General features: G+C 48.3%; 1 protein-coding gene across 1 annotated transcript in view; it reads right to left on the minus strand.

Moving 5' to 3' along the window:
• Positions 1 to 371: 371 nt before the first annotated feature.
• LOC100540135 (enhancer of mRNA-decapping protein 4-like) overlaps positions 372 to 16096 on the minus strand; it is a 17296-nt gene continuing 1571 nt past the window's right edge. The window contains exons 2-17 of the mRNA XM_019619627.2: positions 15992 to 16083; positions 15178 to 15374; positions 13566 to 13654; positions 12623 to 12776; positions 11673 to 12136; positions 10549 to 10650; positions 9436 to 9588; positions 8175 to 8211; positions 7189 to 7369; positions 6016 to 6171; positions 5510 to 5625; positions 4678 to 4843; positions 3948 to 4134; positions 2615 to 2834; positions 1743 to 1906; positions 372 to 732 (exon numbers count right to left, since the gene is read on the minus strand). Of these exons, the coding sequence (XP_019475172.2) occupies positions 540 to 732; positions 1743 to 1906; positions 2615 to 2834; positions 3948 to 4134; positions 4678 to 4843; positions 5510 to 5625; positions 6016 to 6171; positions 7189 to 7369; positions 8175 to 8211; positions 9436 to 9588; positions 10549 to 10650; positions 11673 to 12136; positions 12623 to 12776; positions 13566 to 13654; positions 15178 to 15374; positions 15992 to 16083 (2671 nt within the window). The 3' untranslated portion in view covers positions 372 to 539. The remainder of the gene's footprint in view (positions 733 to 1742; positions 1907 to 2614; positions 2835 to 3947; positions 4135 to 4677; positions 4844 to 5509; positions 5626 to 6015; positions 6172 to 7188; positions 7370 to 8174; positions 8212 to 9435; positions 9589 to 10548; positions 10651 to 11672; positions 12137 to 12622; positions 12777 to 13565; positions 13655 to 15177; positions 15375 to 15991; positions 16084 to 16096) is intronic.

Below are 16096 nucleotides of genomic sequence, written 5' to 3' on the forward strand. Positions count from 1 at the left end.
CCTGGGTGTAAAATCCAAAGTAACAGCCGGACCAGGAACGTGCTCCCACCCCCACCAGAACGGCCCCCACTGGAAGCACCCAACAGGCGATACTGGGGGTCAATAACTGCCCCCAGCCCCCCTCAATCTCGCCGCTACCTTCTCCCCCCCCCATCATCACACCTGGAGCAGTTCCACAGGGGTGGCTCTGAGCCCCTGACTCAACACAGGGACCCGTTCCTTGTGAACAACCCTCGCCCACCTCCTCCCTCCTCTGCTGACGGCAGCGGGCTCCAAAGCAAAGGGGTGAGAAACCCTCTGGCATCAGCTGGAGGGGGCGGAAAAGAGACTTCCATCTCTCCAAAGAGGCTATTGAGGACTACAAAGCCAAGTGAGCGTTCAGTGACTATTTGGGACTACACGCAGGTGGCGTTTGCCTTAGAGATATTACACACGAGTTGATAGATTTCCTGGCAAGAGCTTTTTAACACAAGCCATAGGTGATTAGGAACTACGGGAGCCAGGGGAGGGGGCTCCCCGAAGCACCCAGTAGCCCCCCCTTAGGTCATGCCAGGAGTGACCAGGCCCTGCAGCATGATCATCAGGCGGCGTGCAGGCTTGCTCAGCGTGTTGTGAGGTTCCACCTGGAGGAACTGGAAAAGCTTCTGCCGCACCTGGCTCATGACTGACCCCATATGGTCCCGGGTGATGGGGTCACTGTGGTCCAGGTGCATCACGGCCTCCTCCAGGTAACTGCAGGGGAGAAAGATGGGTTAGAACCAAACAAAGCGCCCGAGCCCACGCCAATTCCATCCCTCTCAGCACTGCAGAGGCACAGCTCTGCTCTTGTATGGAGCAGTGCCTTAAGTTCAGCCATCAGAAAAACTCAACGGGAGCAGAGTGCAGCTCTCTTGTGCTGCAGCCCCATTGCAAGGCTGCAGGTCATGCAACAAAGCTGGCTACAAGTCGGGCCTCACTGCAGTGCTGCAGGCAGCACGTGGCCACACCTGGTCAGAGCTCTGTGTGTTTCTTCTGATGGCATTTTAGCAGAAGGCACTTGGCATACAGTAAAATTCACAGCACTGAGGCTTATTCAGAGGGATATATTTAAGGTCTTCTCTTCCTATCCAGGGAGGTATGGGAGAAGAGCCTACACTTCAGCTTCCTCTCGACTGCAGCCACTGTAACCACTCACCAGCTCTCCTGTAACTTACAGCTCTCCTTTCTTTCTAGCATGAACTACCTTTATCCTTCTAACTCAATGCTGAGATGTTTTCCAAACATGCCATTATCAAACCTTGCAGGTAACATAAAAAGTTTGTTTTCCAGGGCAGCTAACAGGGTTCTGACTCTCAGTCTTAAAATGCTCGTGGCATGTGTCAGCACAGGCACGTGTGTTTTGCTCAGAACACCCAACAGACAGTGCCTCCTGTGGCTCTGCTGACAGCTCCCACTGAACATCTCTGGCAGTCATGCCTGGAAACAGACAACAGTGAATACAGTGACGGGTTCGTTCAGAATTGCAGGCAAGGTTTCCAGCTCTGAGCATTGAGCTACCCAGGGAACACAGCACTACCCCCTCCTGTTACCTCCACGTGGCAACGTTTCCTTGGTTAAAGGCATCACTACACAGATTTCACTTACTATTAGCAGCCCCAAGAAGCTGCAGCCTTTCTAGAAGGAAGCTTCTGCTTACACAGAGCGAGTTTAGAGCCAGGCATACACCTGCAGGGACTCAAATCCATGTGTCCAACCATACTCACTTCAGCTTCAGTTCCGTACGAGTACCCAAATCCGAGGAGAGCTGCTGAATGAGTGAGAGCAGCACAGGCTGGGACAGCGGGCACGGCTGCTGGCCAAACACTTGCTGCGTGTCCACAGTCTCACAGACATACAGAACCAGGTTGAGATCAGCTGCTGTTAGAGCCTGCAAGGAAAACACAGCTATAAATTCAGAGGAAGCAGCAGGCAGGTGAAGGAGGTGGGGCAGAGCATGGGACAGCTCAATGGCTTGCTAGCCTCCTCTGCCAACAGAAGGCTCAGCAAATCACATTGGTGCAGACAGGACTGTGTGTAGGCTCTGTCTAAATTAAGACAACACCTGTGTCTGTTCTAAGCTGAGCAGACAGGTAGCAGCTCACAGCCAGGCACAGGGGACCAGGTTCATTGGCAGCACGAAGTGGGGCCATGCTTGTAGCTCAGTGGCACAGCACTGTTTCTATTCTCAATGGAGTTTGTCTGCAGCAGCTCAAACAAATCTGTCTACATATTCAAAGGCAAAGCCAAGGTCAGGTCCCAGCTGGCAGATCTGCCTGGAGAGGCTTACAAAGCTGTTGCACTTCAGGGGTGCACCATGTGCTGCTGCTGATGGCAAAGTCACTGGCTTACTGCAGCACTGATGCTGTCCTGACAGGATAAGGAAGAAGGAACTTCAGTGCTGTCAGTCATGGAACATGCATGGCTCTGGCCTCACCTGTGTGAGTGCAAATGAACCCCCTGAGCTGTTTGCTGCTACAGGTCTTTTCAGCCAGCTCCTCTGAGCTGTGGACTTACGTCCCCCACCTTAAGGAGCTACTTTCCCCTCACTCTGTCCTCTAAAAGAGAAAGCTCCCCCAGTGCAAGGAAGGCCACGTACCTGCTGGAAAGCTTGGTTGAGATGGCCCTGCTGGAGCAGCTGAAGGATGTGAGTTTGCTGAGACTGGAAGTCCAGGTGAGTGGAGGGGATGGGAGTCCCTGCAGCCGAACGCATTGCCTGAACGATGCTCGAGGTGACAGCTGCTTGCTGCTCCTTCATTGCCAGGCTCACTTCTCCTTTAATGACTCTCTGCACCTGGGTCAAAATAGACTCCTGCAGGCTAAAAAACAAAACAAAAGAAAAAAACAATCCAAAAGATATCTCTGAAAACAAAGTGCTGAGGGAATACGTTGTACAATGCTTGTAACAGGAAGGAAGCAAGGCTTGCTTATTTTAGTGTGGCTTCCAAAGGGTCAATATAAGTTGTTCTGAGGCACAGGTATTGGAAACAGGCAGCCCAAGGAAGCTCTGTGGCAGCAATGCAACATCCCAGGCTGAGACATTAGAATTCTGCGTGGGAAAGTGATGTTCCAGGAAATAAATCCTCGTTACATAGTGTTTTAATTCTTTAATATACCTGGCAAGGTGATGATGCTGTAGGTACATCTCTGAAAGGCCAACTTCCTACAACAATCTCTTGCAAGCAGGGTTAACCCAGGGGTGGAATCCTTTCCTCTACAACGGGCAAAGAGCATCACAGCTACTCTTCTGTGGTTCAACAGCAGGGCTTTTCTGGGAGCCAGCAGTGCCCATGCAATGGGACTGGAATTTGGTCTGGTGCCCTCTCTGCCAAGTCTGAAGACACTGATATATGCTCTAATGGCTTAAAATGGACAGGTGTCTATGTTAAGGGACTTTGCCCTGCAGTGACTCTAGCCAGTCTTTGCAGCTGGCAACCCACCACCAGCTTCAGCACAAGCTGAAGGCACTGCCAGGATCACATCCTGAATCTGGGATGGCCAAGCAGGAATTGCTGCACAACAGCTGAGAGGACAAAAGGAACCTGCAAAACTGTTGGCATGCCTGAGGACATAAAGAGGAAAAGCCTTGAAAAGACTCAAAGATCATTTCAGAACAGAGAGGAGGGAGTGACTTCAGAGCACTTAGGTCCACAAACATGCACATGGCACACTGTGACAAGCTTCTCTCAAGCTCCCCCACACAGCAGAGATACAGCTGGTTGTTCAAAGTGTTCTGTGGTCTTTGTTCTGTGCCTTACAGGGCAACAGTTACACCAGCCCACATGTTTTGTCATGCCACACAGAGCTAACAGGCAGCTCTGTGATAGGGATGGCAAAGGGCTCATTTCCACAACAAAGTAGGGAGAAATTTCGTTTTAAACATCCGTGCTTCTCACTGTCATCTCTTTTAGCAAGCCTAGTTGCCAACTCACTTGCCCACAATAATGTGCAGCTGGTGCTGCACCTCAGCATGGATATTGGCTGCGATGGTGGAAGCCAGCTGCTCGGTGGTGCTCTGGAAGGTGCTGATGAGCTGTCGAAGCTGATTCAGCAGTGGGTCCCGGGCCTCCTGTTCTCGTGCCTTCTTGTTCTTCATGTGAGTCTCGAGCTGCTGAACGTCTGCAACAGCCAAAGAGGAAGACATTTCAGTTGTAAGCACTGCGGTCAGGGTAGAAATCCACCTCCAGGCTCTACACATCCTGCAGCAGAAGCCAGTGTACAAATACAGAAGAGGGGAGAATGTATAAGCTTGCTGTGGGCTGTGTTAAGCTAACACAGAAATCCTGCTTCTGGCCTCCCCACCACGAAGAATGACATGAGACACAGTAACAGAAGTAGGATGCGGTAATGCCACTGTAGTAAAGCCCAGCTGCACTGGCAGTAAAGCCAGCAAGTCACTGATTCACTGAATGACATCAAGCATTTTGCAGCGTGGGTTACAGAGCCTGGAGCTGGTGCTGCAAGAGCAGAGATTTGCCTACAAAATCCCCTCACGTCCATTTTTCAAGTGGGAAAGAGAGTAGCACGCTTTCAGACTACACCAGTGGGCTAAGAGCTCAAAAATTACAGAGAAACTCTGAGAGGAAATGACATTAGCCAAGGGCCAACTTGTCAGCCACTAACACAAAAGTGCTGTGGAGAGAAAACTCAGAGATGACTCACATTCCTGCGTGCCCTGCTTGAAGGTGTCATTGATTTGCTGGAACATGGACTGGCAGCTCTTCTCAAAGGCTGGCAACACGACGCTCTGGAAGGCTTCCCTGTAGGCCGACTGGATTGGGCCCTGCAGGGTGTCGGCCGTTGCCCTCACAATGCTGTCTGTAAGGTTCTTACAAGAACACACAGAAGAGACTCCAGAAAATTAACAACAGCCTGCTGCAGGATAGAAATGTGAACAAACACTCTACGTCCCAACAACACACCCACACCAAGTAAGGACAGCCCTGTTGGGCAGGAGCGTGCATTCCCTGAGCAGCTGAACTCCTTCCTCTAAGCTGCATCATGACTACAGCAGGCAGAGCATCTGATTACTGAGGGGCTGCCCGAGAAAAATCACAATTTCATGCAGTTCAGCTTGAGAGCAAGGGAAGGCGGTGCAGCCAGGCACGATTCCTTTCCTCCTCCCCAGCTTCCCTCCCACAACCCATCGCTGCCTGCTAATGCAAGCAACAAGCTTCTGCTCCTAAAAACATTCATCACTTGGCTGAGTAAGGTGACCCTAAAAACCACTGCTCCAGTGAGAGCCTCTAGTACAGAGCACGAACAACTTGGTGAATGGAAGAAAGGGCTAATAAGGCAAAGCAGGCAGGGGAGCACACAGTGAGCTTGTTCTTCTGATGAAACCAGAAGAAAGCGTTGACTGCTGTCAGCTAAACTGACCTCTGACCCACCTGGAGATTCAGGTGAGAGGAAGAGCTAGAGCTATGAGGAATCACTACCCACACAGGTGACAACTCTGTGTCCCCAGGAATAGCTACGGTCTGGTTCTCCTTACCTTTGATTTCACTAGCTTGGTAATGTTCTCCTTCAGTGTCCCCTCAACAGCAGTGAGCTTGGTGGCAATAGTGTTACTTAGCTGGCCAGCAACTGGGTCCACACTCTTGGAAATGCCTAGGCAAAACACAAACACATCAAAGTTGCAGCTTTAAAAGCCCAGTACCACACTTCAGAACCCGACAAAGAAAAAGAAGTCGTTCTCACCCCAAGGGGTGCCAAATGACACAGGTAGGGACAGAGGTCACAAGCTTTGGCTTAGGAAATTAAAGCTGGACACGAGGAGAAAATTTTTTCTCACACCAGAAGTCACCAGAAAGGCTGTGGAATTTCAGCCTTGAAGGTTTTAAGGACTCATCCAGATAAAGTAACAACTGACCTGACCACAGTGCAATGACAAGTCTTCCTGCAACCTAACTCCTAGTTCACGCAGTGCCAGCTCTTTCACAGAGCATGCCTCCCACCCCTGCCAGAGCCCACCTTCCAAACCCAGGCAGCAGCACTCACACTGGGGTACTGTCTTCTTCATCTCCTCACGAACAGTCCTCTCCAGACGGTTGCACACAGCATTGGAAAGGGTCTGAGAGAGCTGCTGAGAGAGATGCTCCTGGAGCTGCCCGTTGCGCTGCTGTCCTTCCGTCAGTGCTCGATCCAGTCTTCTCTCTAACAAGCATGCAGGTTAAGGAGCACAAACAGCTTACAATAAAGTAATCTGTCAAACAACTAAGAGGCAAGATCTTCCAGTGAATTAAGAGAGTAGTGGCAAAAAACAAGGTCTGGAAAGACACAGTCATTTCCCAAAGCAGAAGGAAAGTGAGACCCACTGTGAAGGCACAGGTCTGTCAGAAACAGAGATTTCTGGCAAATCTTTTCATATAAAATTATTCACCATCACTGAAACTACATCTGACTGCAAAGCACACTGGTGGATTTCTCAGCGCTCACTGAAGAGTTCAACTGCTGAAAATTCAGTGCCAATGGGGAAAATCTGTTGTAACACTGCAATGAAATTCCAGACTCTGAACTTCAGTGGAAGGTCTCTGAGTTATCTATGGGAATATCAGCCTGATTATCAAAAAGGAAAATCCAAGATTAAGAGAGAAAACAAACTGTTGTTGCATCGTCACAGGAGTGTATGGTACGCCAGCATCTTGCATAGGGCAACAGTTCCACCAGCTCTTACACTGAACTAGAAACTATTATGGAATAGTACTACTATGGAATAAATGGTTTGATTATGTGATGAATATGTGGCTACAGGCAAGAAAAGTCTATCTGCATGCATGGGGTATGGCAGTCAGATGCCACTTCTGGTGCAATTTCTCCAAGTACTGCAACAGTTTTAGGAGGAAAAGAAGGATCAGTCTGTAAACACTCCTGTACAACTGGCCCTTACCTGAGGAAGGGGAACACATGAGGTGTACCTTGGTCTGCTCCAGCACAGCAGCACTTACAGCCTTCATAGGTTAGCTAAAGATTTAGGGGTATGGACAAAGTAGCAATGCTCTGTTCTACTTCTGAGCTTCTTGCCCTCAGGAAGGGACTGAGACGAAGTGAAATAGTTGCACTGCAGCCAGGCCTTCCTTTACACCATCTATAGCCCATGCTGTTAAGACTGCTGAGCTTTCTTAGCTTTCCTCATGCCTCGCAGCCTTCCACTCTAATTTCAACCAAGGATACGCTCCTGCTCCTGCTGGGAGTCGATCACCCTCTCCATGTGGCCCATCAGCGAGCTCTGAATGGCATCAAGGTGATCTGTGAGCCTCTGCAACAGCTCCATCTGGTTCTGACGCAGCTCAGAGAGCTCACGCTGTTGGCTCCTCAACACACACATCAGCTCTTCCTGGAACTCCGGTGTCACCTGTGTGCGGAGAGGATGGCACTCATTCCTGATAGGAGCAGCCAAGCTTTCTGCTAGGTGTTAAAGTCAAGCAGCATGCCAGAGACAGAAGCACAACATACAAAGCAGAAAATTGGGCCAGCTTAACGCCGATTTCTAAGATTTCTGTCATGATAAATAAACTGATAAAGCCAAGTACATGAAGGATCTGAAAGAACTCATAAATGGTTGCTGAGAATACGCTGAACTGTGTAGATTCAAAACCCTCTTCTAAACTCTGGTGTTTCAAAAAAAAAAAAAAAAAGAAAAGAAAAAAAAAAGGAACAAGCAGAACCGATTCACTTTTGGCCAGGTTCAGAGAGGTCCTTATATAAAGGAAGCACACAGATCTAAGGGCAGCTTAAGAAGTGCACAACTCTGCTCAGCACGTTTTCTACCAGATAAAGAAGTGCTATCAACGGAAGTAACACACCCCAACAGGCCAGTCCCACTGTGATCATTAGTTTGCTGGGAACAGCATACCCTGCTGCCAGTGCATGCAAGCCATCTCAGCAGGGAAGAGGAAATGAGGGGTAGAGTTTTGAGATGATACAGAGCTTGTGAGAACATGGAAAGGCAAATCAACATGCAAAAGTGAGAAGGAAGCCCTCAGTCTGGGCAGCAGCTTCTCTGGTGTGCAAGACACAGAACAGAGCAATGCCATGCCTGAGAGCAAAGGGCCCACGATACTTAATCGGGATGATCCTTCTCTCAGGTCTTTAGTATGACAGCAAACAGCTGAGGCATCGGACCCTTGGAAGGGAAGGCAGGAGCAGCTCTGACTCACCTGGTTGTTAGATGATCTTGGCGACTGGTTCACATCCCTGGAGATAAAGAGAGAGAAATGGGAACTGAATTATGTCAGTTAACTGCTCTGATTATCACAAGCGCCCAAACAGATCACGAACTTCACAGGTTACTTTAGATTTCATACCCTGCTCAAACTCCTGTTTTGCCTAGTATAATGTGAGTGCAACAGGGAGGCAAGGAAGTCCCAGTCTCCACTGCTCTGTGCCTCCATCATTTGCAGTATTCACAGGCCCTTAAGCCCCTCACAGACTGGTCCCTTCACAGGGCTGCTTTCAACACCCAGCAGATTTGAGCCAAGTCTGAATGGGGGCTGTTAAAAAAGAACAATACAGTCTTGTCCAAGTTCAAAGGCAGGGAAGGCTTTGCCAAAGAGCTTTTGAAGGTCTCCCAATATTTCAGAAAGAAAAAACCCAGTACTCATTTGTGAAACAGAGGATTAATGAATTTCAAAACATAGTTCTAACGATTCCAGTTCTGAAAGTGAAGAAATCTTCAGAAAAAAACTACCAGAAGGGAAGTACACATTTGCATCCATTCAGCACCTTTAAAAAGGCCGAGGCAGGAGAAATGAAAAGCATTTCTGGGTGTCACAGTGAAGGACCACAGCCAGAAACTTAATGTCACGAGCTATCTTTTTTTGCAATCTGCACAGCAAGGGCTCCAAACCGGGGAGCCAAGAGAGCACAAGAGGAGAAAAGCCCCTTGCAGAAGCTGTGCTACTTTCCCCTCATTAACACAGACAGGTTGCTCTAATTTCTTATGGGCAACTCTTTCCAGTCATCAATTTTCACTTGCAAGACATTCATACGGGCATGTTCAAAAACACACAAAAGCAGCAAGCAGGTAACAAAGGATAGATGTTGTTGAACAGGGGCACTGTGCCAGCGTTCAAAAGCCAACCAGAAATCAAGGCCATATTAAGCTACAGTCAGTGTCTCAGTTCCAGTGAAGCTGGCAAACACATCCCCACCAACATACAATTCTATGATTTACCTACCATAAATTTCTCTGCTACATTTTGGACTCTGAGTAGTGCAGAACCTCCTCCCACATCCCTATGTGAACCCAGCGTCTGTGCAGCCAGCAATGCTTTCTGTGGGGTTGCTCCTATTTGCAAAACAGGGCCGGGAGCTCCTGGCCACGGCCCAGTCTCAGAGCCTAGCCTTGCTGCTAATAGCTCTGTCAGGCCCTGCACAGCTGGTCCCACAGCCATCTGTACCCTGGCAAGCCCAGCATACCCGTCATCTTTCTTGCCCTTCCGCTTTAGCTTTGGGGAAGCCCGAGGGGATGCCTTGGCTTTCCAGTCCTTCACAGGCAGCCTCTGCGTAGATGTTTTGGCACCAAATCCACCTGATGTAGAAGCCAAACTTGCAACTTCATCATCGTGGTCACTATGAAGGAATAGCAAGGGAGAGGACATCACTTGCAGTACCGTACGCGGTCAGCCTGCACTAAAAGGAGGGGAGTTCACACTGCTCTGCATCCACACACATCCAGGGTCACTCAGCTAAGGATGCCTGTCACCTTCATCTCTAACACACAGACCTCTGCAGAGGCCACTCCATTTTCATCCAGGCCTGCTCAGGCAGAGCTCCAGTGACAGGACTTGAAGGGTCTCTGCATTACTGAGAGCTGCTGTTCAGGCAGAGTGGCTGCTGGTGCTTCTTCTTGCTGCATGCACACAGTAGCATAGAAGCCCTGGGATGCAACCACGGACCCAGCAGGGAACCCAAGCATAGCACACCCTTAGAGCTTAACAAAGAGAGCACTTGATGCAGTAAGTATTGCAGGAACACAGGAGAATCGGGTTGAGCCTAGGAACTGGGAGATGCTCAGTGCTTGGAGTCTTTCAGCTGCTGACAAGCCACACAACATATACTCTGAACTGAAGAGTGGATTGTGAATGAACTCACAGCTGTCGAATGGCTCTGAGCTCACCAGGCACACTGAACATGCCCACAGAGCTCCAGGGTGGCTCATGAGGGAGTAAAGATGGCAAAAACGAGAAACTAACTCCTAAGATACCTTCCCTACCTTATCTAAAGCAAAGGATTTGGGAACAGGTCCCTTAATGGAGTTGCACTGGTAATTAAACCAAGCTTGGTCCCTGCTCTTAGGAGCAGTAAAGCCAAACCCTGCCCTCCAGAATGTCAGCTGGACAATGTCCAGAGGTCAGTCACGATCAGCTGAAGGCACCAGAACATTATGGAAGTTGGAAGGCACACACACTGAATCAGGAGACAAAGCGAAGACATTCACCCCACACGTGAAGGCTTGCTGGGGACAGAAGCACGAATGCAGCCTGAACAGAGTCCATGCAGGGCGAGAGAGGGGGCTGAGCACTCTTGTACCTTTGTTCTGCACTAGCATCCTGGCTGTCATGCTGCAGAAGGTGGTAGCTGTGTCGATGATAGGAAGAGCTCTTGTGTTTTTCTTCAACCTCATCCCTTGGGCTAGAGGAAAAAAATATATATATATACCATCATGAAAGTGTCTTTCAGCTTGGTTATTTGCTTACTCCACTTCCCATGGGAGATGCTGACAGAAGATCTAAAATTAAATAAAAAAACCCAACACAAAACAAACTGATCTGCACAAATGCAGAGAGCAGCAAGTGCTGTGTGCAGGTACTAATTTCTCCAAGTCTTTCAGTTCTTGCAACACTGAACTCGGTCTGGAGTTTTGAAAGCAAATTGCATCTCCACCTAAGCCATAAAGTAGGTCTATTTGAATTCAGCATGGATCTTCAAACAGAAGTGAGTGCTTATCACTTGAACATAGGCTGATGGTTTGACTGAGCAGGTGCCAACCTTGGTGCTCAGTTTCTCATGCTGCAGGCAGCAGCAGTCTAGAGATACTCTGGAGTCACCTCACTGTCCCAGTCCCACTAGAAGATGAGGACACTAATTCTGCAATGAATCCTAGCACTGCTGCTAGCATAATGGTTTGCTCCCTGTGAGCAGGTCTATGTGATGCTGCCCCATTCTGCCTGCTCAGCAGAGATGACATCATGCATTTCCTCACTTCTGAAGTACTTTATTTATAATGCTAGCTGCAGAAAGCCAATCATAGAAGAGAGATAAAGTAACCTATAATCAATCTGCCAATTATGTGCTAATTGACTTGAGATGAATTTAGCTTGAACTGGCTTTCTTTCCAGAGGCAGAGTACTAAAAAGTAAAAATTCCAGCTGAAGTCTCTATTCAAGGTGAACATGAAGGCCAGTAAAACAGACCTCACCTTCTTAGCAGATACTCTTTGTGCTTAAAAGGGTCAAAGAGCACAAACTGATAGATTTGGTCTAGGAAATGCAGGATTTGGCCTATACAGACCAGGCACAAAGAATAGTTGAATCATCAGATTTTTTAAAGAAAAGAAGGGATGGAAAACTCTTTAACGTGAGACTTTTTCATCAAGTTAGCAGCTTGCAAAGCACAAAGAAACCATCCTAAGCAAGACACATCTGAGTGATTACCTGTCTGCCATGCTGTTCCTGGTTTCTCTGGTTATGTCAGGAGCTGCTGGCCATGGCTGACTCACAACACTGTCCGAAGATGCATTTTCCTGAGTTAAAGCAGTCTCCAGTAACGATGGAGCATTCAGTCTGTCCACCTCCACTGGAGGCATGTCCAAAGAGTGGTGGCTGTGCTCTGAATTGTGCCGGTTCCTCGGAGACAGCAAATGCAAGGCTGAGGCTGCAGAGGCCATACTGTCTGCGTGATGACTGGGCTCCAGCACTTCTGCAGAGAGTGCGGACGGAGCAGCTGCAAAGCTCCGCTGCAAGGTCTCAGAAGCAATCTCAGGGATATCCTGGGACATGGCTGTGGAAGCAGAGGAAATGACATCCGGCGAACGCTCACGGGTGGGAGAAGCCTGAGGCACCACCAAGGGCTCCACTTCCTGCAGCTCCAGCGCTAGAGAGGAGTTCCCTGGTGTGACCTGAATTCAGAAATTAAACAAGAGACTTCAGGGTAACGCAGAGACACCCCAAGAAATGCCCGTGTCTTACACTGGCATCCGCCTCTGGAAAACGCCAGCTGTATCCCTTCTGCATGTGATCCCTGTGCTTCCACTGTTGAGCAGATGGAGAAGGGCCCCAGCACTTGTAATGAGACTGCATGCTACCACCTCCATTTGTTCCCCCCTCTGACTTTCCAGTGCAAAAGCAGCATGTTTTTTCTCTAATAACTACAAGCATAAAAACATTTACCGACCCTTCAGCATCAAACTCTCCTCCAAACATCACTCTCCTTGACTTGCATGCAAGGCAGCACAGAACCAGACCCGCGATGTCAATTGTCTCTCAGCTATGCTCACAACACACTTAAGCCACTGCTAGTTTGAATATATAGAAAAGGTAATGCTGGAGAACAATTTCAGGTTGTACAGCCCACAGAGAAGGAAGAAACAACATTTTCAGCTTACTGGAACAGGTGCCTTTGGTGTCAGCTTGTCAGGAAGGCCTGGGATAAGAACGGAATGGCTCCTAGGACTGGTTTGGAGGCTGCTGCTACTGCTGCTGAGTGTGAGGCTGGTGTCCAGCTGCATCTTGGGGCTCACAGTCAAGTCTTCTGATGGCCTGAAAAGAACAGAGACACAAACAAATCAAGCAGGCCAATATTACAATACATCTCATCAAATGCTCGTGGTGAGGAGATTGGTCCACAGGACAACAGAGGAGCACATTTTCAATTTTCCCCACCACAAATTTCACTGGTGTCCTGCAAGCCTTCCTCCCTTCCACTGAGATCAGCTACTCCCTGTCCACTAACAGCTGCATCTCCCAGTCACCATACAGCCCTCAACATCAAGTGGAAACGAGAAATAGAAAGGCTTCGTAATCTCCTAGAATTCGAGGGATTCTGTGAGAAAAGGGGTTTGTTACATCTTTGGTTCATGCTGTACAGTGTTTAGAAAGAAACAGGACACACGATAGCTTCTTGTCCTTTTTCAGCCCCCAGAATTAAAATCTTCCCCTGTTATGCAGCCCAACACACCTCAACAGTAGGAACATTTTCCTAGCAGTCCCAATTATCAGCCTGCTCCTCAGTGGCTGCAGTGTTCTCTTACCCGTAAACAACGACAGCCCTTTGGGAGAAGCATGTAAAGCAACAAAACTGAGAAGCAAGAAAAGAATCCCTGTGAGCACAAGTTAATCACTGTTGTAAGCCCCTTGGAAGACAACAGGCATGCTCCAAGCTGCACCAGAGATACAAGCAGTTGCTCATACAGGGACTTTGAGACTCGGGCCAGTTTCCAACTCTGGTTACAACCAGCTCTCCAATAGGACACACCACAGCTCTGCTCCATGCTGAAGAACAATATTGGTTCAGCTGCAAATATATTATTTAATACATGCTCTATTTACCTGGACATAGAGGCATCTGTGACAGAAGTGCTGCTCATGGCTGTGACTGCAGTCAGGGAACTGACACTGCTGCCCGGAGATACAGTGATCTGTAAGAGAATATACAGAAGTGAAACACAACAGAAGAATCCAACAGCAGTGCTTAAGCTGAGAACGCTGGCTTCAGAAGAACTTGTAAAGACACTCTGGCAAAGATGCAAAAGAAAATAATAATCATGACTTATAGAGCTGGGGAGCTTAGGGGCAGGTCAGAAGCCAGCCCCAATACATCCTTATCACATGAACCATGACTGCTTTTAGAGGTATTGCTCCCCCTAATCAGAATTGGCATTCTGCAGGGCTCAGCACTAGATCACCATTCTGTTTTCCACCAGAAGTAGAACTCTCAAATTCATCTTGTGAGCTGGTCAGCAGCACAGACCACAGTGGGATATGCAGGCCTTGAGAAATACCTACAGAGAAACCAACATAAGCACACAACTCAGCTGTGAGAATCTGTTTGGCCAGGCTTCTTACTCTTCACACTGCTTGTGGCAGAGCACAGAGATGAAGCTGAACTCAAGGTTGTGTCTGCACTACGAGGCTCCCTGGCACCATCACTTCAGCAATCTTTCCACACTCTCAGGACATGTTTGCTTTGGGAAGGCACATACATAACTTCTGCACACAACAACTTTGCTAGTATCAACAAAATCTTCATGAGGATTTGATTTTATTCTTCATTCCCTAGGTTGTCAGTAGGGGTGGCTCAATCTCACTGGTCAGCTCAACACTAATTTCGTTTCTGCACATCTCCATGGGCTGCTCCAGTACACGTACACAGTGACAACCACACACTCCTCCCCTGCAAGTGGAAACCCTGCCCTCAGATGTGCATGCAGCTCACAAGCACCTTCCCCCTTGTCTGTAAGAACCATACCAGCATGGCAAAAAACAGCTGCCAGTCCATTTCTCATGGGAAGACAAAGAAGGCACAAACAGTGCAGATTCTCACCAATGGAATCCCTGCCTTATCATTACATTGCAGATCAATATACTTAAAGATGTGCTTTTAAACACACTAAACACTACTGATGCTTGCTTATGGCTCTTCACCCAGACACTTCACTACCCTTCCCAAAGATCAGCAAATCCCAGCTAATGCCTCACATGCTTCCCAAAACCACAGTCCCTGAACAAGTACAGAAGCACTGCCTCCCACACAAGTTAAGGCCTGCTGTGCCAGATTCAAAACACTCCCTGAGCTACCAGATCACTGATTTGCAGATCTTAGGCAGAAGATGTTCCAGTCCCACTTACCTACCTGATCACATTAGACATGCATTCCCACAGGACCCTGTCAGACAGGATGTATCAGCACAAGCTGATAGGGCTTTTCTGCCATTAGACCTACATCACAACCCCAAACAATGTGTGTAAACCAGCAAGAGTAGTTTCTCAGAATAGATAGTTATTTAGCACACACATTTCTACACAACACAGTTACACCAGCTGTTATACAGCTAAAGGTTCCTGTGTTTAATCTGCCTGAGTCATTACTGCCTAGAAAACATTCCCAAAAGTACCAAAATCCACACTTTCACTACCCCTATGAGTGCTAAAGTCTGGTTACCTGTTGGAGAGATGTACTTGGTGTCATGAATGCATCTGGAGTCATCAGTTTAGGCTTGGCATCATTTGAGAGTGACAGGAAGTCTGCTGGTACAGGCAGATCAGCGATACGGCGCAAGTCTGGTTGAGAGCCGTGCACAGATCCTTTTTCAGATCCCAGCCCTTCTGTGCCTAGATCAGCTATGTGATCTGGAAAGGCTTCCAAGAGATAAACAAACATCAGCTTGCAGGAACTTCCCTCAATAGCTAAAGTTTTAACTCCACAAAGTAAGAACTTATGCCATTGCCAGCCATACTGGATTCCAAAAAACTAAACAGAAACCCTGCAACGTGCTGATCAAAGCTAACAGCAAGGTGAACTTTCTGTTCTGATTATTTCTTATGTGCTAGAGTGGACGTTATAAGGCTTTGATAATAAAAGGTACTACCCTCCTTTCTCCTCTGAATGCAGCAGCATTCGTTTTAACAGACCCAGCAGGAAATGAAGAACACTACACAGCCCAGCCCCTTCCACCCCCAAAGCTCTGCTGTCACTGTGATTCCCTCCCTCTGACACAAAACAAATGTCATGTTTCTGGCACCAGCACCTGATCACCTAGGAAAGCAAAACCAAGTGTGCAAAAAGCTTTAGCACTCCTACCCTAACATATCTTGTGCTCCACACTCTCACTAGGCTCCAATCAAGTGGTCTGCTAAGCTACACTGAGAATCTTTCATGCAGTGACACCACTACTACGAAGAGGCACCCAAAGCTGCCAGTAGCCTACCAACACCCTCTTGCTGTTTCCCACTAGCCCCCTCTCAAAAACACTCACCAAATTCTTCGTGAGAGCCATGGGAAGGCACAGATGCACCCATGTCAGGACTATGGAGAGGCTGGAATCTAATCTGCACATCTTGTAGTGCTCTGGAGAAAAAAA

The sequence above is a fragment of the Meleagris gallopavo genome, chromosome 13, assembly GCF_000146605.3.
Source record: "Meleagris gallopavo isolate NT-WF06-2002-E0010 breed Aviagen turkey brand Nicholas breeding stock chromosome 13, Turkey_5.1, whole genome shotgun sequence".
NCBI classification, from domain to species: Eukaryota; Metazoa; Chordata; class Aves; order Galliformes; family Phasianidae; genus Meleagris; species Meleagris gallopavo.